The following is a 25,038-nucleotide window of genomic DNA, read 5'->3' on the forward strand; positions in this document are numbered from 1 at the left end:
AGAGTGAAATCTTGCCATTTGCAACTACGTGGATGGAACTGGAGGGTATGATACTAAGTGAAATGAGTCAGTCAGAGAAAGACAAAACTCATATGACTTCACTCATATGAGGACTTTAAGAGACAAAACAGATGAACATAAGGGAAGGGAAACAAAAATAATATGAAAGCATGGAGGATTCAGAGCATAAGAGACTCATAAATATGGAGAACAAACAGAGGGCTACTGGAGGGGTTGTGGGAAGGGATGGGCTAAACTGGTAAGGGGCACTAAGGAATCTACTCCTAAAATCATTATTGTACTATATGCTAACTAATTTGGATGTAAATTTTAAAATTAAAAACACATACTAAATAAATAATTAAAAAATTAAAATATTTTTTAAAAGAATATAATCGGTGATCATGATGTTGAGGCAAAAATTTCTTAAAGATTATGCCGAAAGCTCCATTAATAAAGGTAAAACCCCAAAACTGAAAAAAAAATTTCTTCATATTGTCACACCGCCATCCACACACTCTAATGTAGAAGTGCGTCCTAACACTGTCGTTCACTTTTAAAGAATCAAATGTAAGTCTGGAGCTTGATATATATGTCAGAGGACATGCAAATGGGGCCCTCTCTGTGCTAATAAAACCAGCCCAGCCCCGACCCTGCAGCTGGAAGAGAAGCCCCAGCCCCGGGAGTCCCAGGTGTTCCCATTCTGTGATCAGCACAGAACACACACACCTCACCATGGAGACTGTGCTGGGCTGGGTTTTCCTGGTTGCTCTTTTAAAAGGTAATTCATGGTGAACGAGGGACACTGAGTCTGTGAATGGATATGAGTGAAACAGTAGATGTGTGACAGTTTCCTGACCAAGATGTCTTGTGTCTGCAGGTGTCCAGTGTGACGTGCAGCTGGTGGAGTCTGGAGGAGACCTGGTGAAGCCTGGGGGGTCCCTAAGACTCACCTGTGTAGCCTCTGGATTCACCTTCAGTAGCTACAACATGAACTGGGTCCGCCAGGCTCCAGGGAAGGGGCTGCAGTGGGTCTCATGGATTAATACTGATGGAAGTAGCACAAGCTATGCAGACTCCGTGAAGGGCCGATTCACCATCTCCAGAGACAATTCCAAGAACACGCTGTATCTGCAGATGAACAACCTCAAGACCGAGGACATGGCCACATATTACTGTACGAGAGACACGGTGAGGGAACCTCACTGAGAGCCCACACACAAACCTCCCTGCAGGAGGGGATCAGCACCACCAGGGGGTGCACACTATGCAGGATTCTCCTTTGTGTTCCCAGGCGCAGGTGCAGATGGAGGTTACAGGCAGGTTTCCTGTCAGGGTCTGGGGCTTCCTCTCCACACAGCAGTTTCCCCGGGGAGCCTCCCTGGATATAAGATTCTGTGTTTACCTATTAACTCTCTGAATTAGAAACTGGGTTGTCATAGGGAAACTAGACTAACATGCACAAAGACACAGTAGTTTGCACTTGCTTACTCCTGTCCCTCAACATGTGTGAATTACAGAATTCCTGAGGCACAACAGCTGAACCTTTACAGGAGTCCCAGATGCACTCTAGGACCACAGGATCCCACAGCTCCTCATTATCCTCACCCATCCCTTGTCCCAGTCAAACAACGTGACACATCTTTCATAGCACTTTGCTACTCAGGACTTTAAATGAGCTACAGCTTTATTCAATTCCCCTAAATGAGACAAACCATCTCCGTGTACTAGTCAAAATTCTCCTGAGGAACAGAACCCAAAGCACATTGATTTCCATGACTAAATAGGTTGAGAAGTCCCATGATCTACTGTCACAAGCTGAAGACATAGGAAAATCAGTGATGTAATTCTTGTCTGATTCTGACTAGTGTCTAGTCTCAGAATGTGGAGAGCTGATGATGTAACTCTCACAAAAAGGGCCGTGGGAGACCAATGTTCCAGTTGATGCAGTTAGAGGGTATCATGCTAAGCAAAGTCAGTCAAAGAAAGACAAACACCATATGATTTCCTCATATGGGGAATTTAAGAAACACAACAGATGATCGTAGGGGAACGGGAAAAAGAGCAAGAAATCATAAAAAAACTCTAAGGTTAGAGAACAAACTGAGGGTTCCTGGAGGGCAGGTGTGTGGGGGATGGTATAATGGGTGATGGAGATTAAGTAGGCCACATGTTGTGATGAGTACTGGGTGTTAATGTAAGTGATGAACCAATATTCTACTATTGAAATTAATATTACACAATATGTTAACTAACAAAAATTTAAACACAAACTTAAAAAATTTAAAAAGTGGAAAAAGGGAGAAACATGGTCACAAAGTGTAATAAACATGGAATCTAAGGTAGTGAGTCTGACATCTTGCATTTACTCATTTTATCCCTGCTAATGGACATTAATTAACATGCTCATGAATTCTCACAGCAGTGCCACGTGGGCTGGAATTCAAACCACAGCTGCCCTTCCCAACTCCACTGTGCCCACACATTATGGGTGGCTTGTCCAGACACCTGCACAAGAACCCAGGTTGGGCCTCAGCAGGGACCCACATCTGCAGAACTGAATGTGTGGACAGTTGACAGAAGCTCTGGGTTTCCTCCCCCGACTTGCTGTCTCAGCTCCCTTGTCTTCCTTTCCTGTCTCTTTTGAAAAGGACCATGTCCCCTGTTAGTGGTGCATGAAAGTGAGGGGCTATATGTTCTATAAATATTCAATATGACAGAACAAAAAAAAACGCCCATATGGTGCAGCCTGTCTTGCAGCTTCTATCACCCAATGTGGCAGAGTACAAATAAACCTAAATATGCGTTTGGTAAAAACTACACAGCACGTTGAAAAAGCATTAACATATGAGAAGCCTGGAAGAATTCCACAAATGCAGATATGAGCTCCACTTAGAAGGAAGAAGAAAAATTATAGTCCCAAACATGCAAGAGTAAAATAATTTTAGGAAATGATACAAGAGTTTCAATGTGTTCTATTCATGAAGGGTCTGAAAGTGACAATGCAAAAAATGGATTTTCAGGGTTTCACATAGAATTTCAAAGGAAAAATCTTGTGTCAAGAACTCGGTTGTGTGCACAGAGCTCAACGGCTCCTGAGATATAGAGAAAACCCACCACCTGGAAAGGTAAACGTCTTTTTTGATCCAAGGAGCACATCTAGAAAATCTTATGAGCAGTCTGGCCAAAGAGACACAGCATAGCAACTCTTGTGAAATTTGAACTTCAATTTCAGCATCAGAACATAATTTCCATATATTATGAAAAAAACCATGCCAGGAAATTGAGTTGATAGAGTCTATAAATTTAAAAACAAACAAAAACACTGTCACCAGAGACCAATTAGGGAACAAGTCAAAATTGAGAGAAACCATAAAAAATCAAGACTTTTAGTTACATTGCAAGTCAAGAAATCAGTGGGGTGCCTCGGTGGTTCAGTCGGTTAAGTCTCTGACTTCAGCTCAGGTCTTGATGTCACAGTTTGTGGGATTGAGCCCCAGTGTCAGGCTCTATGCTGACAGCTCAGAACATGGAGCCTGCTTGGGATTCTGTCTTGCTCTCTCTATCTGCTTTTCCCCGCTCACGTTCTCTCTCTCTCTATCAAGAAAAAACATTCTAAAAAAATATTAGTCACAAGCAATCATTAAGAAAACCGAAATTATAGCTAAGAAACAAGACCCATAAAAAGAAATGGTATAAACAGACTTTGTAAAAATCAACTACGTTTATCTGCCCACGTGAAAATCAATAGTGAGATAAGTTACAGAGTAAGAGACAATATTCACAAATTGCATAACCACCAAGGGACCTGCATCTTGAATATGCTAAGAACCCTCAACAGTCAAAGGAAGAAAGGAAACAAACCTCCATAAAACAAGCACAGTCTTGTGTAGTAGACATCCTATCCTTGAGGTTATAGACACATTAGGTACGGACTGGAGAAGACTCTTCACACCATCGACTGTCAGGGAAATTCAAATCAAGAACGCAATAGATGCCCTATACACACATCCCAATGTCTCAGGTATGAAGGGAACACTGGCAACAACATCCAGGTGAGCATCCAGCACACGTGGGGCCACAAACACTGCAGGTAGGAATGAAAAATAAAAACCAGCTCTGGAAAATCATTGGCTGTTGCTTATGACATTATACATGGATGACTTAACATGTAACCTGGAAATACCACTCCTGAGTGTTTGCCCCCGAAAAATGAAATCCCATGCTCAGAAAATAAATGGTGTGTAAATATTTATAGCATCTTTCTTAGTGTTAGAAGCTCAGAATAAGGCAAAAGTCTTTCTAAATATAAAGGAATAAACCAAGTACGAAAATTCCATCAATGGGATGCTTTTCCACAGAAATGTGACACTACTGAGGCACACCTGAAACCAGGTGAACCTCAGAGACATGATGTAGAGGGAAGGGCGGTAGTCCCATAATTACAGAGGTGGTGTGCCCTGGGACATTCACACAGCCAGTCCATGGTGACACTGGTTTGGTTGGGCATTCCTTATCTCTTTCTTTCCCAAACCACATGATGAGATACTCTGCTTCATTGGAGAGCACTCCTATGTTCAACCACCCTCTGATGTATGGAGTCTCCACAGACTGAACCCTACAACCTCGGACTCCTCTGAATGGAGAGTTGTTGAGGCCATAGTCTGATATGTGTTCTGACAGGAGCTGTTCCCTCCACTGTCCCTGGTTCTGGCTCTCTCCTGCAGGTGAGCAGGAGTAGATTAGGAACCCTCCACTGAAACTATTGGTCTCCTGCACCTGACTCTCCCACAACATGAGGCCCAGACCTTCCTCACACTCAGCTGGAAGTGAAGTCATTTCTATCGGAACAAATTTGCTCCCAGATTTAGAGGATTGCTCCATCTCCCCCTTTCCCTGGGCAAAACTTGGCAGGTGTACAGCTTCAGGTGGGGACAAATCCTGAGAAGGATTCCCTTCTTCCTCAGTTTGGAAACTGAGGGCTCTGTTTAGGGGTGGCTGGCAGCTTCACTGCCTTGTGGCTTGCTTGTCCTGGTGGCATGAGACCCCTGCCATGCAAGTCAGGTCTGGGGTGATCAGGTTCCCAGCATCCCTAGTGGACTGTGCCCAGGGCAGACCTCCATCCTAGGAGTGGGGCTGCAAACAATGAGTGAGTCGCACATCTCAGTGGCACCTGCTGGGACTTGGCCTCAACAGCAAACAGCTTAGGGTCACTGACATCCTTTCCCTCTGGGAAAGAGTCCTCTGAACAGGAGCTGGTACCGGGAAACCTGTGTATTGGTTACAAAAGTCTGGAGGGGAGGTTGCAGCCAGGCTCAGTGGCACATGCCTATAGTCCCAGCTACTTGCACTGGAGTTTCTGTTTGCTGATCTGGGGTGGAAAAGGAAAAGAACATACCTTAGTTCAAATATTCTAGGTGTTCTTTCTGTTAGTATATTTTCTGGAATAAACGCTTCTTCATGGACTGTATGCCAACATGGCCATTTGCAGGCATGATAAATACATTATTTGAGTTTTTATTCAAATTCCAGTTAGTTAACATGCAATGTAATATTAGATTCAGGTGTAAAATATAGTGATTTATCATTGCAATACAGCACCCAGTGCTCATTATGAATGCCCTCCCTAATTCCCATCAACTACTTCCCCATCTCTCCACCCACCTTCCCCGTGATAACCATCAGTTTTTTCGCTGTAGTTAAGTATCTGTTTCGTGGTGCTTATATGGTTCCATGGGTTAGGCCCACGACTCTTGATCTGGGCTCTTGTCTTGATCTCATGGTTCCTGAGATCGACCCCACTTTCATTTCTGCACTGGCATCACGCAGTTTCCTTGGGATTCTCTTTCAATCTGCTTCAGCCATACCTCCCATTCTCTCTCAAAATAAATATATAAACATTGAAAAAATCGCCTATTTCTTGGATTACCTCTTCTCTCTTATTTGTCCCTTTGCCCATTTGTTGCTCCTTAAATTCTACATATGAATGAAATCATATATTTGTCTTTCTCTGACTGATTTCAGTAAACATAATACTCTCTAGCCCAATACATGTGCTTACAAATGGCAAATGTCATTCCTTTCGGGGATAAGAAATATTCCAGTGTGTGTGTGTGTGTGTGTGTGTGTAGATATACCACATATTCTATACCCATTCATCAATCAATGCATACTTGGGCTGGGCTGTTTCCATAGCTGGGCTGTTCTGTTATAGCTGCTATAAACATAAAGGTAAAAAACCCTTAACTTAGTATTTTTTTCAACGTTTATTTATTTTTGGGACAGAGAGAGACAGAGCATGAACGGGGGAGGGGCAGAGAGAGAGAGGGAGACACAGAATCGGAAACAGGCTCCAGGCTCTGAGCCATCAGCCCAGAGCCTGACGCGGGGCTCGAACTCACGGACCGCGAGATCGTGACCTGGCTGAAGTCGGACGCTTAACCGACTGCGCCACCCAGGCGCCCCTAACTTAGTATTTTTGTATCCTCTGGGTAAATACCTAGTAGTGCATTTGCTCCGTCATAACGTAGTTATATTTTTAGCTTTCTAAGGAACCTCCATGCTGTTTTCCATAGTGGCTGTGCCAGTGTGCATTCCCACCAGCACTGAAAAAAGGATACTCTTTCTCTGCATGCTCACCAACACCTGTTGTTTCTTGTGCTGTTGAGTTTAGCCTTTCTGACCAGTGTGAGTTGATATTTCATTGTACTTTGGATTTATGTTTCCTTGATGAGGAGTGATGTTGACCATACAACCGTATGTCACATTTGGAAAAATGCTTATTCATGTCTTCTGGCCATTTTTTAATAGGATTATTCAGTTCTGGAGTTGAATTTTATACTATATATAGAAAACCTGAAAGACTCCACCAAAAACAAAAAACCCCGCTAACTGGTACAATAAGCCGGTAAATTTGCAGCATACAAAATCAACATATAGAAATTTGTTACATTTGTATACACCAGTAGTGAAGCAGGAGAAAGGGAAATCAAGGAATCAATCCCATTTAGAGTTACACCAAAAACCATAATATACTAGAAATAAACCTAACTAAAGAGGTAAAACATCTGTACTCTGAAAAACCTGGAACATTTATGGAAGAAACTGAAGAAGACACAAAGAAATGGAAAAATATTCCATGCACATGGGTTAAAAGAAAAATCATTGTTAAAATGACGATACTACCCAAAGCAATCTAGACATTCATTGCAAATAATTCAATTTCCTGCCAAATAATACTAGCATTTTTTCACAGAGCTAGAACAAACAACTCTAAAAGTATCATGGAAACACATAAGACCCCAAATAACCAAAGAAATCTTGAAAAAGAAAAAACCTGGAGGCATCGCAATTCTGGATATCAAGCTATATTACAATGCTGTAGTCATCAAGACAATATGATACCGGCAAAAAATAGACACATAGATTAATGGAACAGATTAGGAAACCCAGAAATGTCACAAAACTATATGATCAACTAATCTTCGACAAGGCAGGAAAGGATGTCAAATGGAAAAAAGTCCCTTCAACAATTAGGGTTGGGAAAAGTGGACAGCAACGGGAACTTGTAATGAACCTGGACCATTTTCTTACAGTATACAGAAAAATAAATACAAAATGAATGAAATACTTAAATGTGACACAGGAAACCATCAAAATCCTAGAGGAGAACACAGGCACCAACCTCTTTGACCTTGGCCAGAACAAGTTCTTACTAGACGTGTCCCCAGAGGCAAGGGAAATAATAGCAAAAATAAACTATTGGGATCTCATCAAGATAAAAAGCTTCTGCACAGCAAAGAACAAATCAACAAAACTAAAAGGCCACTGACAAAATGGGGGGAGATATTTGCAAATGACATATCAGATAAAGGCTTACTATCCAAAATCTATAAAGAACTTATCAAACACAACACTCAAAAACCAAATAATCCAGTGAAGAAATGGGCAGAAGACATGAATACATATTTTTCCAAAGAAGACATCCAGATGGCAAAAAGACACATATAAAGATGCTCAACAACACCCTCATCAGTAAAATATAAATTGAAACCACAATGAGATACCATCTCACACCTGTCACAATGACTAAAATTAACAATTCAGAAAAAACAAAATGTCAGCAAGGTGAGGAGAAAGTGAAAACCTTCATATTGTTGATGGTCAGGCAAACTGGGGAAGCCAGTCTGGAAAACAGTGTGGAGATTCCTCAAAAAATGAAAAACGGAACTATCCTCTTCTCAAGCAATTGCATTTATCCAAGGATACCAAAGGTATCCAAAGGATACCAAAGTGCTGATTCGAAGGGACACATGCATCCCAATCTTTATGGCAGCCCTATCAACAAAAAACAAATTGTGGAACAGCCCAAATATTCATCAACAGATAAATGCATAAAGAAGAGGTAGTAAATATATACAATGAAATAGTACTCAGCCATCAAAAAGATGACATCTTGTCAACTACAATAATGTGGATGGAACTACAGTGTATTATGCTAAGTGGAACAAGTCAGTCACAAAAAGTCAAATATCCTATGATTTCACACATTAGTGGAATAGAAGAAACACAACATACAGAAAGGAAAAATAAAATAAATCAAAACAGAGAGGGAGGAAACCAGAAGACACACTTAAACACAGAAAACAAACTGAGGGGAAGTGGGGGAGGTGGGCTAAATGGTATGTGGGCATTAAGGAGGGCACTGGTTGAAATGAGAACTGGGTGTTATGTATGCGATGGTTCTCTAAATTCTACCCCTAAAATCAATACTGCAGTGTATGCTAACAGACTTGAATTTAAATTAATATAAGAAAATTATGTATAGAGAGAGACTACCTCAAAATAGCAAGCTTCTGCACAGTGAAGGAAACAATCAACAAAACAAAAAAGCAACCTATGGAATGGAAGAAGATATCTGTAAATGACATATCCTCAGGGTTAGTTTCCGAAACGTATAAGTTTTTTTTAATTGTTTTCAAATTATCAGTAGAGAGTGTGTCCATGCAGTTCAGCACACTGTTGTGTGAGAAGCAAAACTCGTGTCTTCCACTTTTATATTGTGGTAAGATCTCACTGAACATGAGACCCACACTCTTCACAAAATTTTAACCATACATTACAGTATTGTTAATTACAGGGGTAATGATGTGGAGACCCCTTTAAAACTTGTCATCTTGCATAACACAAAATCATAGCCCTTGAGATCTAGTCCACATTGACCCTCCCTGCCAGGCCCTGGAAACTGCCATTTCACTCTCCATTTCATTGTTATCAAAACCCAAATTCAGCTGCCTGTTGCTGGAAAGGTCAATGTTCAAAGTTTTAGTTTGGGTGGGAAAGGAATTTGAGCTATATTCAGAAGGCCAGCCACTGGGAAAAGGCAAACTCTTGTCCAAATGCCAACTCCGTGGTTTCTCCCTGACCCAGGGCGTTTTAAAGCAGTAGAGGGTACTTAAGGCAGTGCCATGGTCAATACCATCTTCTGATCATGGGCAGACTCCATGGTGCAAGCTGCCAAAGTAACCTCAACTCCCCTCCATCTCCAGCTGAAGAGGGAACCAAACTACATGGGAGGAGACTGCCAGAGGCCAGGAAAGAACCGCCATAAGGGATTAGAGGAGAAAACCCCTGGGGCTCACACATGGTCAGCAGTACTTTCTGTTCTCCCCAGCTGGCAAAGAAAATACTAAAATACAACCTTGTAGTTCACCAATCATCACTCAGAATACTGAGAAATGTTTTCCTCAGTGAACTCAGAGGGACCTTCAAAGCAAAAACCAAAAGGATCAAATGGCTTGCAAACTAATAGCCAAGGAGAGTAAGACACACAAAACTACAAAGAGATTTTTTGCATCACCCATAAAGGTAAAATTGACAATGTTTACCCCCACATCACAAGGAAGCAAAAGCAGTGGTCTCTGTAATGAGGAAAAGGAGTCATCCAAAGAAAGTGACCCAGCAGTACCACAGGACATGGAATTGGCAGAGAAGTTCAGGGTGTTATAACTGCATAGCCCACATGCAAGTAGTGGGAGGAAAGATTGAAGGTGTTGACTAGAGCCATAGCTCGGGGTCCAAATCCCTACCCATGTCCATGTGAGCACTGTTGACCATGGCCCACCTGCCCCTCCCACATCCACCCCAGCTGAACTGATGTGCAGGGTCACCCAATGCCACACCCTGGGACTGTTGCCGAACCCCACAGGTGGCCCCAGGTGCAGGGTGCTGGCCACCTGGCACAGCCCTCTGTTCTGTCTGATGGTCTAGACCTGGCTTTGCTGAGGATCCTCCATTTATCCATTCTCACTGTCAGATATCCCTGAGCAGGGGCATGAGGCTGGCAGCGGGCCAGATCACCCTGAGGGCGCCCCTCTTGCTGTTTGCACTCTGGGCAGTGCTGGCTCCTGTGCAGGGTTCTCAAGGGCATCCCTCATGGTGCTACATCTCCTCTGAGGTGGTAATTCCCAAGAAGGAGCTGCACCAAACCAAGGGCATTCAGATGCCTGGCTGTCTGTCCTATAGCCAGCATTTTGGGGGCAAGAGACATGTTATCTACATGTGGCACAAGAAACTCTTGTGGTCCAGACTCTGCTGATAATGACTCAGGATGCTCATGGAGCCTTGCAGATGGACTACGCCTTCAGGCTTCCAGACTGTTACTACCTCGGCTACCTGGAGGAGATTCCTCTTTCCATGGTCACAATTGACACAGGCTATGGCGGCCTTGAAGATATGATGAAGTTGGATTAACTTGCCTATGAAATCAGACCCCTAAGTGACTTCCAAAGGTTTCAACACATTGTTTCTCAGATAGTGGCGGACACCAATGCAACGGGACCTACTTATAACCTGGGATATAAGGAGGATAATGGACCCCCTGTTCTTCAAGGAAATGCCAGTGCAGCAAGAAGGATCTCTAGTAAGTTCTGTTCATCCCATCACAGAATTTTCAAAGGACTTGCTCTCAGTTTCAAAACAATGTATAGTGTGTTAACCACGTGGAAAAAAGTGCCCAATTCGTTATAAAGCTAGTTAGCTTAATTGAGTCAATATTTCATGGTATTGATGTAAGTTATTGGTTTCATGATCATTTATAGTGAGAGACATCAAGCTCACATGGGCAATTATGTGTGGCATCAGAGTTTTTTTTCTTAAATAATAAGAGTCAAAATATTTTCAAATTATTAAACCATATTCACCCTTAACTGTGATTTGAGATGGGCCCCATGAGGTTCATTGCACTCCAGTTGTATATTCTATATGCCACCCAACAATGTGTTATATGCCATCATTCTGGGTTTTTTAGGCAGACATTGTTTACTCTTGTCTGTCATAGCAACACATCAGATGGCAAGAAATTGTGGCTTGTGCTTTGACACTGATGAATGTGCTTGCCAAAAAAGGTCCAGCTGCCTTAGGACCCAACTAACTGGTACAATGGAAGCTTTCAGTAACTGTTCCTTATTCATACGCAGCACATAATGAATTGTGGAACAGGCAAGTGCAGGTTCAACAGTGAAATGGTGCATTTAAATAAAAGCCTGACCCACTATCATTATGGAAACTACATAGTGGATCCGGGAAAGCAGTGTGACTGGGCCTCATTCAAGCAGTGCTACAGCAATCTAGGCTGTATGCGTGATTGTATCTGAACCCCTGGGGGCAAATGTAATACAGGCAGACGCTATACAGACTGCACCAACTCCGCTGCTTGGACACTCTGCAGGCAATCCAAAATATACGTGATCTTCCAGAGTCCTTCCATGGGGTGTCCTTGGCGTACCCTGATGACTTCCATATGCAAGATGGAACCGCGTGCACTGAAGAGGGCTGCTGCTATTATGGAAACTGCACTGACCGCACTATTTACTGTCCAGAAATCTTTGGGAGAAATTCTGGGAAAGGTGAAGATGTCTGCTATACCATAAATCAAAAAGGCAGCCAATATAGACACTGCAGAAGACCCCGGGGAATTCAACGCTGAACCCTGTTCCCACACAGACGTGCCGTGTGGAAGGCTGCAGTGTAGGAATGTCACACATCTCCCTCAGCTGCAAGAGCATGTTGGATTCCATCCATCTGAGATCCAGGGTTCTGTTGAGTGGGGCTGGATTCACATCATAGCACAGGAACAACCCAGATTGGTCATGTGAGAACTGGTACTTCCTGTGCTCCTGGAAAGTTCTCTCAGGATACCTACTGCACTGGCAGTGGGGCTCAGCTGAATTATGACTGTATCCCAGAGAAATTCAGTCACAGAGGGATGTGAAACTAAAATAGGAACTGCCACTGCCACATAGGCTGGGATCCTCCATGGTGCACTAGATGAGGCACTGGTGGGAGCACAGACAGTGGACACCTCCAAGAACAATTTAGTCAGTCAGGCAAAGTCATGAATCCATGGTATATCTCAGAGTGGTTTTTGGTCCCATTTATGCCATAATAGCTGCATTCCTCTTTGGTATTGCCAGAAATGTCAGAACTGTAAACACATAGAAAGATAAGGAAGAGAAATTTGGAGAAGACAATCCATAATTCAGCCTCCAGACCCCTGAACAACTATAGACAATGCACCTGGTGCATCTGTAAAAATACAGTAATGAGGCGGCACAGCTGACATCCACGTTTCCAAGGGTCCATGGGAGACACAGGGGTCTTTAGGCACATCACAGCTCTGACACCAGGTCTCTCATGGGTCACTGGCCAGCACTCTGAAATAGAACTTGAAAACTGCATGCTTGTAGCCTTTATGTAATTTAAGCCTATAAGAGCCCAAACTGAGGCTTAGTTTCTGGGAAGAGGACATGAGTCAGCAGGTGTGTCTTGAGTGGAAGAGTCTGGTTCCAGAAATCAGAGAAGTTGACACAAGGTCTTTTATGGGCAAATTCATAAGTTTTCTCCAAAACTGTGTTCTTGCACACTGAGTGTTTTCTCATTCTCCAGGTAATGTCTTCCCCCAGTCCCAACGTGGGTTCAGGATAATGGAGGGCTACCATCTCCCACACTACCTGTCCCACACTGGGGTGTCTGTGGGCTATGAGGGAAAGGGACTGGCATTAGGTTCCACCTAGCACAAGCTGTGCCTCCCTGGAGACAAAATTTCCAAATGTGGGAGACTGAGACCATGAGGCTGAAATCAATCAGAAACGTAGGCACAAGTGTCTATGCATGACTCTGGCATCCAGAGGGAGACCGGTAAATGTTAATCCCTGCTCTCTTTCTCTTGCCTACTTTTCAGTGAGTTTAACCTTAGATAAGAATCTGCCTAGGATTCCCACTTTGGTTTTCCAAGCACCTTCTAGAATAACACAGAGGTGAGCCTGTGAAAGTTAGAGAATTCAGCCCCATCCGCTCCCAAGAAATCCTGTACTTGCTACCCTGTTTTCTATGTCCTGATCATTGGGAATTTGGGATGGAGGGCTCCCCTTCCCTGGGTCCTTGTGCCCTCTTTTTCTGGGCTCTGTAACTCATAAATCCTGTGCTTCCATTTCATTTGTTGGGGGTGTACTGAAACCCCACCTTGAGTCAGAATGGGCACACACATCTGGGCAACTAGGCAATTTCTAGAGTCATACAATCCACAAGACTGTACATGAAGAAATAGAAAATTAACAGAATGAAAACAAATAAAATTGAATGTATAATCTAATCATACCCTGCCCCAAAAGAAAGAAGTCAGCTTAGTAACAGAGGGATTTATCTATGAATTGTATCAAAATATAAAAGAGACTTAATGACAATACTTCTCAGACTCTTAACCAAAAACTGAAAAGAAAGGAATATGCCCCAATTCATCTACAAGACGAACCTTACTATGCTGCAAAATCGAAAGACACTGTAAGAAGAGAAACTAAAGGCCAATATCTCAGATGGACATACATGCAAAGCTCCTAGCATAGTAAATGCAACAGCACATTGAAAGGGTCATATGTGACAATGCAGTCACATCTATTGATCATCTATATCATCTATTGATACATATAAAACTAGACAATATTCAACAAATTGTCATTATTAAAAAATCTCAGCAACTGAGGGAAAGAAAGAAATAACCTCCATAAAATCGTGGCCATAGATGAAAACCCACACCTGACAGCATATTTAACAGTGAAAAACTGAAGCTTTTCCTGTCATATTAGGAGCTGGGCAAGGATGCTCATTCCCTACACAGGTATTCCACATGGTAACATGAAGACCAGTAAAATATGGCACCCAATGTATGTCATCTTGTCACATTGCTTATTTGGAGGAAAGTCACTTGAGTAACAGCTAGTCTAAGGAAACTGTGACCCTTCTTTGTCCCCCTGAGAGCAGGAAATACATCTCTCCTGGGAAACTTCCTTCCCCTATACCAGAATGGGAGAACCATCCTTGGCAACAGAAATGGGAACTTAGCATCAAGAAGGCTGTGCAAACAAGCCTTGTTAGTTCCTCACTAATTGACCTGCCCAAACCCAAATCTCCGTCTTGTTAACTCTTCACAAACCCATTGTTTTTTATTCTCAAAGGCACAGTGCCACCTATTTTCTTCATTCTCTGGGTGTCACATTATTAGGAAGCTTGTGCACATGCAAAATGAAATTTATTCTCTTCTGTAGATCTGTCTTATGTCAACTGAATCCTTAGACCAGACAAAGAACACAGAAGCAAAGAAGGAAAAAGCTTGCTGCTCCTACAAGTTGCAGATGTACCCATAAAAATTAGGTAAGAAAATGAAATAAAGACATGTAAATCAGTAAGAAGAAAATTACTTGTTTGAGAATCACACGAACTTACATATAGTGAAACCTTAGAAACTCCACAAAAAAAGTATTAGAACTAATGAACTCAGGAAAAGTTCAGGATACAAATCAACATACAAAAATATGTTGTATTTCCACACACCAAAAACATAGTATATGAAAAAAATAACAAAATCACAAATTGAAAATGGCACAAAATGGAGCACCTGTGTGGCTCAATCCGTTAAGTGCGTACTGTTGATTTTGGCTCAGGTCATGATCTCATGTTTCCTGAGTTTAATTCTGAGGCAGGGTCTGCAATGATTGTGCAGAGCCTGCTTGGGATTCTCTGTCCCCTTCTCTCTCTCTGATCTCTCTCTCCTTCTCTCTGTCACACAAAACTAAACGCACATTAAAATTATATGGCACAAAATAAAGTATTTATGATTAAATTTCACTAAAAAGTAAAATAGCATACCAAACATGACCTGCTGGGAGAAAAACATGTAAAATGGCAAACACAGATGAAAAGATAAATGTGTTCACAGATTTGAATTATTTACATTGTCACAGCACCTTCTGCAAGAAGTAATCTAGAAGTGCTTCTCAAACACTGGTTTTAAATTTGAAACAAATCTGAGTCTGGAGCTTGATATATAGTCAGAGGATATGAAAATAGGGCCCTCCCTGTGCTGATTAAACCAGTCCAGCTCCAACCCTGCAGGTGGGAGAGGATCCCCAGCCTGGGAGTCCCAGGTGTTTCCATTCTGTGATCAGGACAGAACACAGACACCTCACCATGGAGTTTGTGCTGGGCTGGGTTTTCCTTGTTGCTTTTTTAAAAGGTAATTCATGGTGAACGAGAGACACTCGTATGTGAGTGGATATGAGGGAGAAACAGTGGATGTGTGACAGTTTCCTGACCAAGATGTCTTGTGTCTGCAGGTGTCCAGTGGGACGTGCAGCTGGTGGAGTCTGGGGGAGACCTGGTGCAGCCTGGGGGGTCCCTGAGACTCACCTGTGTGGCCTCTGGATTCACCTTCAGTAGATATGGAAGGAGCTGGGTTCGCCAGGCTCCAGGGAATGGGCTGCAGTGGGTCTCAGCAATTAGTAGTAGAGGTAGGACATACCACGCAGACTCCATGAAGGGCCGATTCACCATCTCCAGAGACAACTCCAAGAACACGCTGTATCTGCAGATGAACAGCCTGCGGGCCGAGGACAAGGCCACATATTACTGTGCAAGAGACAGGGTTAGGGGACCTCATTGGGAGCCCACACACAAACCTCCCTGCAGGAGGGGATCAGCACCACCGGGGGGCGCACACTATGCACAATTCTGCTTTGTGTTGCCAGGAGCAGGTGAAGATGGAGGTTACAGGCAGGTTTCCTGTCAGGGTCTGGGGCTTCCTGTCCACACAGCAGTTTCTCCAGGGAGCCTCTCTGGACAAAGGATTCTGTGTTTACCTATTACCTGTGTGAATTAGATCATTGTTTTCATAGGAAAACTACCATAACATGCACAAAGACACAGTTGTTTGCATTGCTTACTCCTGTCCCTCAACAGGATGGAATTACAGATTTCCTGAGGCACAATAGCTGAACATTTACATGAGTCCCAGATGCACTCCCTGTGTAGCCAGGACCACAAGCTCCCACAGCTCCCCATTATCTTCACCCAGCCCTTGTCCCAATCAAACAACGTGACACTTCCTTCATGGCACTTTGCTACTCAGACTTTAAATGAGCTACAGCTTTATTCAATTCCTCTAAACAAGAGATAAATCATCTCCATGTATTAGTCAGGATTCCCTCGAGCAACAGAACCCAAAGCACATTGGTTTCCATGACAAAATATGTTGAGAAGTCCCATGATCTACTGTCACAAGTTGGGGAGCCAGGAAAACCAGTGGTATAATTCTCGCCTGATTCTGAACTAGTGTCTAGTCTCAGAACCTGCAGAGCCTATGATGTAACTCTAAGAACAAGAGCAGGAGGAGACCAATGTTCCAGTTCAAACAAGCACATGGGAAGTAAAAATGAGGGAATTCTTCCTCCGTCTGCATCAGATTCTACTCAGAACTATGACGGAATGAGTGATGCCCAGGCAGAAAGAAACCATGGATGGAAATGCCAATCTCTTCTGGAAACTCATCACAGACATACACAGAAACAGTCGTGAATCTGGACACCCATGACGCAGTCAAGATGACACATAAAGGTAATCATGACAATTGAACCTGCTGTAATGTCGAGTTCAAAAACTGAAGATTTAGAAGTCCATGCCATCACTGGGGTGGACCCTGGTGGGCATAGCAGTGGCCCTGTGGAGAAGGAGGCCCAAGGCCCATAGGGACTGCTGCAGTTTGAGGATCCCCTGGGTCATATCGGGTGAGACAGTTACCTTCTTGGAGTGCATTTGGGAGACAGGGCATTACCTCTCATGGGGCAGGAGAGCTGACAGACACCATTGCACTGCCCTGGTCATTAGCATAGGAGTCTCTTCTGAGAGCAGCTAACTGAACGCTCCCTTCTTGTTCTTCCTCACCATGAACTCCAAGCTCCTTGTGTTCATGCAACTGCCCTTCTGGGATAACCAGCTCCAACCACATCACAGCAAGACACTGTCCCAGAGGATCAGTGGGGTCCCTGTCACATTGAGTTCAACTATTTGGTGTATTCAAACCCAGCTAGAGCTCCTGAGATAAAACATAAGAGCCCTGAGCTGCCAGGTGTGCCAATGGATTGGACAAAGGCAGGGTGAAGGCCGGGTTCTGAAGGAAGCCTGGGACCCATGAGTACAGATTGTTATCTCTATGTGAGGGCTTCCTGAACAGGGGTGGCTGGAAACTCCAACTGCAGGGACTAGAGAAGGAGTTAATGCCAATATTTCCTCCCACCAATTATCATGGACAGAATTCAGTGAGCAGCACAACACCCCCCAGTAGATACTGAGCCACTGACACCAAGCCATACCCACCTTTCCTTCCTCAGGTGCTTCCTTACTAGGGAAAGAGTGCCCAGAACCCAGACCACCATTGCACCCCTCCCTCCAAAGACCACCATATACCCCCACAGGCACCAAGGCTACTGACCATACAGTGAGGTATAGCTTCACCTCTAGGGGAAATAGGAATTAGCCTCTTTTAATTTTTTTTTCAACGTTTATTTATTTTTGGGACAGAGAGAGGCAGAGCATGAACGGGGGAGGGGCAGAGAGAGAGGGAGACACAGAATCGGAAACAGGCTCCAGGCTCTGAGCCTTCAGCCCAGAGCCTGACGCGGGGCTCGAACTCACGGACGGCGAGATCGTGACCCGGCTGAAGTCGGACGCTTAACGGACTGCGCCACCCAGGCGCCCCTAGCCTCTTTTAAAAAGCAGACCAAACTCACCTAGTTAAAACTCACAACACTATGGACAAAGTTGAAAAACTCTCCCTTGGAGGCAAGGAGAACTCTGCAGAGGACTGACCTGAGGGACAGAGCAGCCAATACATGACAGCACAGTGCACACAGCACATGCAAGAAATGCTTCCAGAATGTCAGGTTGTCAACAGTACGTAAACATTTCTCAAAAAAGACACTACTCTAGAAGCAGAAAACATGACAGGATTTTCTAAAACACTTAAGAAAGCAGAGACATGGACATACAGAGTGATGGAGGAATTCATTCCAAAAGAAAAAACGATAAAAGGACATTGCCAGGGATATAATTAAAACACATATAAATAATAAGCCTCAAAAAGAATTTAATACCTTTCATAAGGAAACAGAACTTTTAAAAACTATCATAAGGATACTAGCTGTGCTTGAGAAAGCCTAGAAGACATGAGGATACCCTGACTATAGATGGAAAAGACCTAATACCCAGTCAGGCTGAAACTTTTAAAATGCTGTAACCGAGATGTGAACCTGATTGGATATAATGAACTCAAGGCAGAAAGAAGCAGATGAATGAGTAAGTGACATGGAAGATAAAATTTTGTGAGAAATGAAGCGGAAAGAAGAGGAAAATTAAAATAGTGCATCACAAACATATACTTAGGGAATCAGCAACTCCATAAAGTGTAATAAAATTCTTTTCAAAGGAGTCCCAGAAGAAGAAGAGAGGGAGAAAAAAGGGGAGAAGTTTTGTCTGAGTGCATTAGAGTGGAAAATTTCCAATAAATGGTGAAGGAAACAGACGTCCACATCTATGAGTCACAGAGAACTCCCATTAAAATTAAAAAAAAAAAAAAGCAGGCCAACTCTGAGACATCACAGAGTAAAATTCACAAAATACACGGATTAAAAAAACCCTATAAGCATGAGGACAGAAGAGTTTGCTAACGAATACGGGAAGATAAAAAAAGATTATGGCAGAAGTGTCCACAGAAACCTGCAGGAAAGAAGGGAGTGGCATAATATCCTCAAATGTCCAATTGAAAATTAGGCAGTCAATGGGGGGAGGAGACAAGATGGCAGAACAACGTGGAAGATTTTTGTGTGTCTTGCGTCCATGAAATACAGCCAGACCAACACTAAACCATCCTACACACCTAGAAAACTGATTGAGGATTAACAAAACAATCTGCACAACCTGAACCACAGAATTCAACAAGTACGTGGCTTAGAGAGGGACCTTGGGGAGCAAGAAGCTGCAGGAAGGGAGGTGCTTTTGCAGGCGGAGAGAGGACGGAGACTGGGGAGCGGGGGAGAATATGGGAAAAGCACCATTCCCCAAAAGCAGCTGGAGAGAACGTGGAAAATTGGAAACAGCCACAGGGACTAAACTAAAAAGGGAGAAAGGAGAAAGGAGAGCATGTAAATTCCACTAAGACTGTAAACAAGGGGAGTGCAAACTCTGCAACTCCACAGCTCGATACCTGGAGGTGCTCTGGTGGGAAGAGAGAATCCCAGGAACAGAGTGGGGTCCGGGATGTTCTCAGGCCACACGGGGAGAGGCAGTTGCACTGCTGGAAGGACATTTGGAGGAGACTGCCAAAGCCATCTGGGCCCAGCAGACCCCGGAAAACGGCCACATTCGCTGGTGCTGGAAAAGGTCATTTAAGGTGAAGCCTGGTACGAGACATGTGTTGTGATTTTCCATAATCCACGAAACGCCGCTGCTACACTCTCTCGTGAACTTTTTCTGGGGCGGGCTGGTACCTGCCACAGTCTCGGGGCACCGACAACAACAGGGTCCACCAAGCGTTCCTAGCTGCAGCCGATATTCGGCCATTGCTCATTCGGATATTGCTTGGTGAGACCCTTCCACAGAGGGGCAGAACAGGTCAAAGCCGCGGTCCTTTGGATGTAAGGCACCGGGGAAAACATTCATGTCTGTGAGAAAACTTGGGAGAGAGGTGTGGCCTGGGGCCTGGTCATGGAGAGTGAAGGAGCAGGGAGTGGACAAGGGCTGAAGATAGAGGATGGGTGCGCAATTGCAGATCCAGGAGAACAGACTGGGTACCTGGGTGGCGCCATTTTCACCTCTCCCGCGCATGTGCATTCGCACCTATAAGCACAGCAACAATCCACCCCAGGAGCCTAAAAGCGCCATCTAGTGGACAGCAGAGCCATTAAACTGAGCCCCACCCAACTGGGCCAACAGGGCTCTTCAGGAACACAAGTCTCACTGCCGCGTACTTGATGGACTATAAAGAGCTACATAGACTAACATCTAGGGGATAAGGAAGTAATTTCAGTCCTACTTCAATCTGTTAGCAGGTTCATCTAGTCAATTTTCTTTCTTTTTATTCTTTTTCTCTTTTACACTTCTTTTCTTTTTCTTGAATGCAGAAAGAGAAAAAAATATTTTTATTATCAATTACAATTGAAAACATTTTTCTTTAATTTTTATTACTATATTTTTTACATTTCTGTAATTTTTTTTCAAATTCTATTTTACTTCCATCATTTTATTTTACTCTACTTCAGTGTATTCCCGTTTTCAAATTTTCAAACACTTTCCCTTTTACTTTTTCTTTCTTTTTCTTTTTTTCTCTTCTTAGTTTCTGTAGTTTTTCTGGAATGCAGAATGAGAAAAACTTCATTTTACTTTCAATTTCTATTAAAAATGTTTTTCTTAAATTTTTTACTATATTGATTGCTTTTATGTATTTTTCTTCAAATTCTATTTTACTTCCATCATTTTATTTTAGTCTACTACGGTGTATTCACTTTTTGAATTTTCAAAAGATTTCCTTTTTTTTTACTTTTTTAATCTTTTTTCTCTTTTTTTTTCCTCTCTTTTTTCTAGAATAGAGAAAAAGAAAAAATCACATTTATTTTTAATTTTTATTAAAAATATTGTTCTTTATTTTTTCTACTATATTCTTTACTTTTCTCTATATTTTTTCAAACTCTATTTTACTCGCATCCTCGCATATTAGTCTACTTCAGTGTATTCATTTTTTCAAATTCTCAAATTATTTCCTTTTTTGTCTCCCCCTCCCATTTTTTTCTCTAATATGTCAAACCACTTTCAACACCCAGAACAAAACACACCTAGGATCTCGCATATTCCATTCAATTTGTGTGTGTGTTTAATTTTTTAATTTTAATAGTTCTGTAATTTTATCTTTTAATTTCAATTTTGCGATCTCACTAATTCCTTTCTCCCTTCAAAATGACAAAACGAAGGAATTCACCCCAAAAGTAAGACCACGAAGAAACGACAGCAAGGGATTTACCAACACAGATACAAGCAAGATGTCTGAATCCAAATTTAGAATCACAAAATAAGCATACTAGCTGCAGTCAAAAATGGATTATAATCCCTTTCTACAGAGATAAAAGAAGTAAAAAATAGCCAGGATAAAATTAAAAATGCTATAACTGAGCTGCAATCACGGATGGATGCAATGGTGGCACAGATGGATGAGGCAGAACAGAGAATCAGCATCATAGAGGACAACCTTATAGAGAATAATGAAGCAGAAAAAAAGACGGAGATTAAGGCAAAAGAGCAAGATTTAAGAATTAGAGAAATCAATGACTCATTAAAAAGGAACAACATGAGAATCATAGGGCCCCAGAAATGGAAGAGAGAACTAGGGGTGGAAGGGTTATGTGAGCAAATCATAACGGAAAACTTTCCTAACCTGGCCAAAGACACAGACATCAAAATCCAGGAAGCACAGAGGACTCCCATTAGATTCAACCAAAACCGACCATCAACAAGGCACATCATAGTCAAATTGACAAAGTACTAAGGCAAGGAGAGAATCATAAAACCAACAGGGAAACAAAGTCCCTGACTTACAAGGGAAGACAGATCAGGTGTAGCAGACCTATCCACAGAAACTTCGGAGGCCAGAAAGGAGTGGCGGGATGTATTCAGTGTGCTAAATCAGAAAAATATGCAGCCAAGAATTCTGTATCCAGCAATGCTGTCATTCAAAATAGAAGGCGAGATAAAAAGATTCCTATACAAACAAAAATTAAATGAGTTTGTGACCACTAAACCAGCCCTGCAAGAAATTTTAAGGGAGACTCTCTGAGGGGAGAAAAGATGAAAGTATATCTGTATAAATAAATAAATACCAAAATCAACAAAGATTAGAAAGACCAAAGAACACCACCATAAACTCCAACTCTACAAGCATCATAATACCAATAAACTCCTATCTTTCAGTACTCACTCTAAATGTCAATGGACTCAATGCCCCAATCAAAAGACATAGGGTAACAGAATGGAGAAGAAAATAAGATCCATCTATACGCTTTTTACAAGAGACCCACTTTAGACGTAAAGACGCCTCCAGATTGAAAATAAGGGGATGGAGAACCATCTATCATGCTAATGTTCAACAAAAGAAAGCCGGAGTAGCCATACTGATATCAGACAATCTAGACTTTAAAATAAAGACCGTATCAAGAGATGCGGAATGCACTATATCATTCATAATCAAAGGGTCTATCCACCAAGAAGACCTAAGGATTGTAAACATTTATGTGCCAAGTGTGAGAGCACCCAAATACAGAAATCAATTAATCACAAACATAAAGAAACTCATCGATAAGAATACCATAATAGTAGGAGACATCAACACCCCGTTCACAACAATGAACAGATCACCTGATGAAAAAATCAACCAGAAAACAATGGCTTTGAATGACATACTGGACTAGAAGGACTTAACAAATATATTCAGAACATTTCATCCTAAAGCAACAGAACATGCATTCTTCTCCAGTGCACATGGAATGTTCTCCAGAATAGACCATATACTAGGACACAAATCAGCCCTAAGTAAGTACAAAAAGATCGAGATCATACATGCATATTTTCAGACCACAATGCCATGAACTCATAATCAACCACAAGAAAAAATTTGGAAAGGTAACAAATAATGAGAGACTGAAGAACCTACTAAAGAATGAGTGGGCTAACCAAGCAGTTAAAGAGGAAATTAAAAAGTATATGGAAGTCAATGAAAATGATAACACCACAACGCAAAACTCTAGGATGCAGCAAAGGCGGTCATAAGAGGAAAGTATATAGCAATCCAGGCCTTCCTAAAGAAGGAAGAAAGATCTCAGATACACAACCTAACCTTATGACTAAAGAGCTGGAAAAGGAACAGCAAATAAAACCCAAAACCAGCAGAAGGCAGGAAATACTAAAGAGTAGAGCAGAAATTAATGTTATCAAAACCAAAACACAGTAGAACAGATCAATGAAACTAAAGCTGGTGCTTTGAAAGAATTAACAAAATTGATAAACCACTATCCAGTTTGATCAAAAAGAAAAAGGAAAGGACCCAAATAAATAAAATCAAGAATGACAGAGGAGAGATCACAACCAACACAACAAAAATAAAAACAGTAATAAGAGAATGTTATGAGCAATTATATGCCAATAAAATGGGCAATCTGGAAGAAATGGACAAATTCCTAGAAACATATACACTACCAAAACTGAAACAGGAAGAAATAGAAAATTTGAACCGACCCATAACCAGTAAGGAAATCAAATTAGTAATCAAAAATCTGCCAAAAGACAACAGTCCAGGACCAGATGGCTTTCCAGGGGAATTCTACCAAACATTTAAGGAAGAGTTAAAACCTATTCTCTTGAAACTGTTCCAAAAAGTAGAAATTGAAGGAAAACTTCCAAACTCTTTCCATGAAGCCAGCATTACCCTGATTCCAAAAACAGAGACCACAGTTAAAAGGAGAACTATAGACCAATTTCCCTGACGAACATGAATGTAAAAATCCTCAACAAGATATTATCCAACCAGAAACAATAATACATTAAAAAATTCTTCACCACGACCAAGTGGGATTTATACCTGGGATGCAGGGCTGGCTCAATATCTGTAAAACAATTAACGTGATTCATCACATCGATAAAAGAAAGGACAGGAACCATATGATCCTCTCCACAGATGCAGAGAAAGCATTTGACAAAATACAACATCCTTTCTTGATAAAAACCCTCAAGAAAGTAGGGATAGAAGGACCATACCTCGAGATCATAAAAGCCATCTATGAACGACCCAATGCTAATATCATCCTCAATGGGGAAAAACTGAGAGCTTTCTCCCTAAGGTCAGGAACAAGACAGGGATGTCCACTCTCGCCACTGTTATTCAACATAGTATTGGAAGTCTTAGCCTCTGCAATCAGACAACACAAAGAAATTAAAGGCATCCAAATTGGCCAGGAGACGGCCAAACTTTCACTCTTCACAGATGACATGATACTCTATATGGAAAACCCAAAAGACTCCACCAAAAAACTGCTAGAATTGATTCATGAATTCAGCAAAGTGGCAGGATATACAAACAATGCAGAGAAATGTGTTGCATTCCTATACACCAATAATGAAGCAATAGAAAGAGAAATCAAGGAATCTATCCCATTTACAGTAGCACCAAAAACCATAAAATACCCAGGAAGAAATCTAACCAAAGAGGTGAAAAATCTTTACACTGAAAACTAGAGAAAGCTTATGAAAGAAGTTGAAGAACACAAAATATGGGAAATTTTCCATGCTCCTGAATAGGAAGAACAAATATTGTTAAAATGCTGATAGTACCCAAAGCAATCTACATATTCAATGCAATCCCAATCAAAGTGACACCAGCATTCCTCACAGAGATAGACAAATAATCCTAAAATTTGTATGGAACAGAAAAGACCCCGAATAGCCAAGGGTATCTTGAAAAACAAAACCAAAGCAGGAGGCATCAAAATCCCAGACTTCAAGCTATCCTTCAAAGCTGTAATCATCAAGACAGTATGGTACTGGCACCAGAACACTCAGGGGCATCTGAGTGGATCAGTCTGTTAAGCATCCAACTTTGACTCAGGTCATGATCTG

General features: G+C 42.1%; 1 pseudogene and 1 gene segment (V, D, J or C); both read left to right on the forward strand.

Moving 5' to 3' along the window:
• The first annotated feature begins 673 nt into the window (after window positions 1-673).
• On the forward strand, window positions 674-1,209 carry LOC124512392 (immunoglobulin heavy variable 3-74-like). The segment is given in 2 exon segments: window positions 674-781; window positions 881-1,209. Coding segments are annotated over 2 exon segments (375 nt in total).
• Window positions 1,210-9,503: 8,294 nt separating this feature from the next.
• LOC124512393 (disintegrin and metalloproteinase domain-containing protein 21-like) lies at window positions 9,504-17,076 on the forward strand (annotated as a pseudogene).
• The last annotated feature ends 7,962 nt before the right edge of the window (window positions 17,077-25,038 follow it).

This window comes from Lynx rufus, unplaced genomic scaffold, assembly GCF_022079265.1.
Source record: "Lynx rufus isolate CCGP_SWC_20201006 ecotype Redwood Valley unplaced genomic scaffold, mLynRuf1.p SCAF_17, whole genome shotgun sequence".
Taxonomy (NCBI): domain Eukaryota; kingdom Metazoa; phylum Chordata; class Mammalia; order Carnivora; family Felidae; genus Lynx; species Lynx rufus.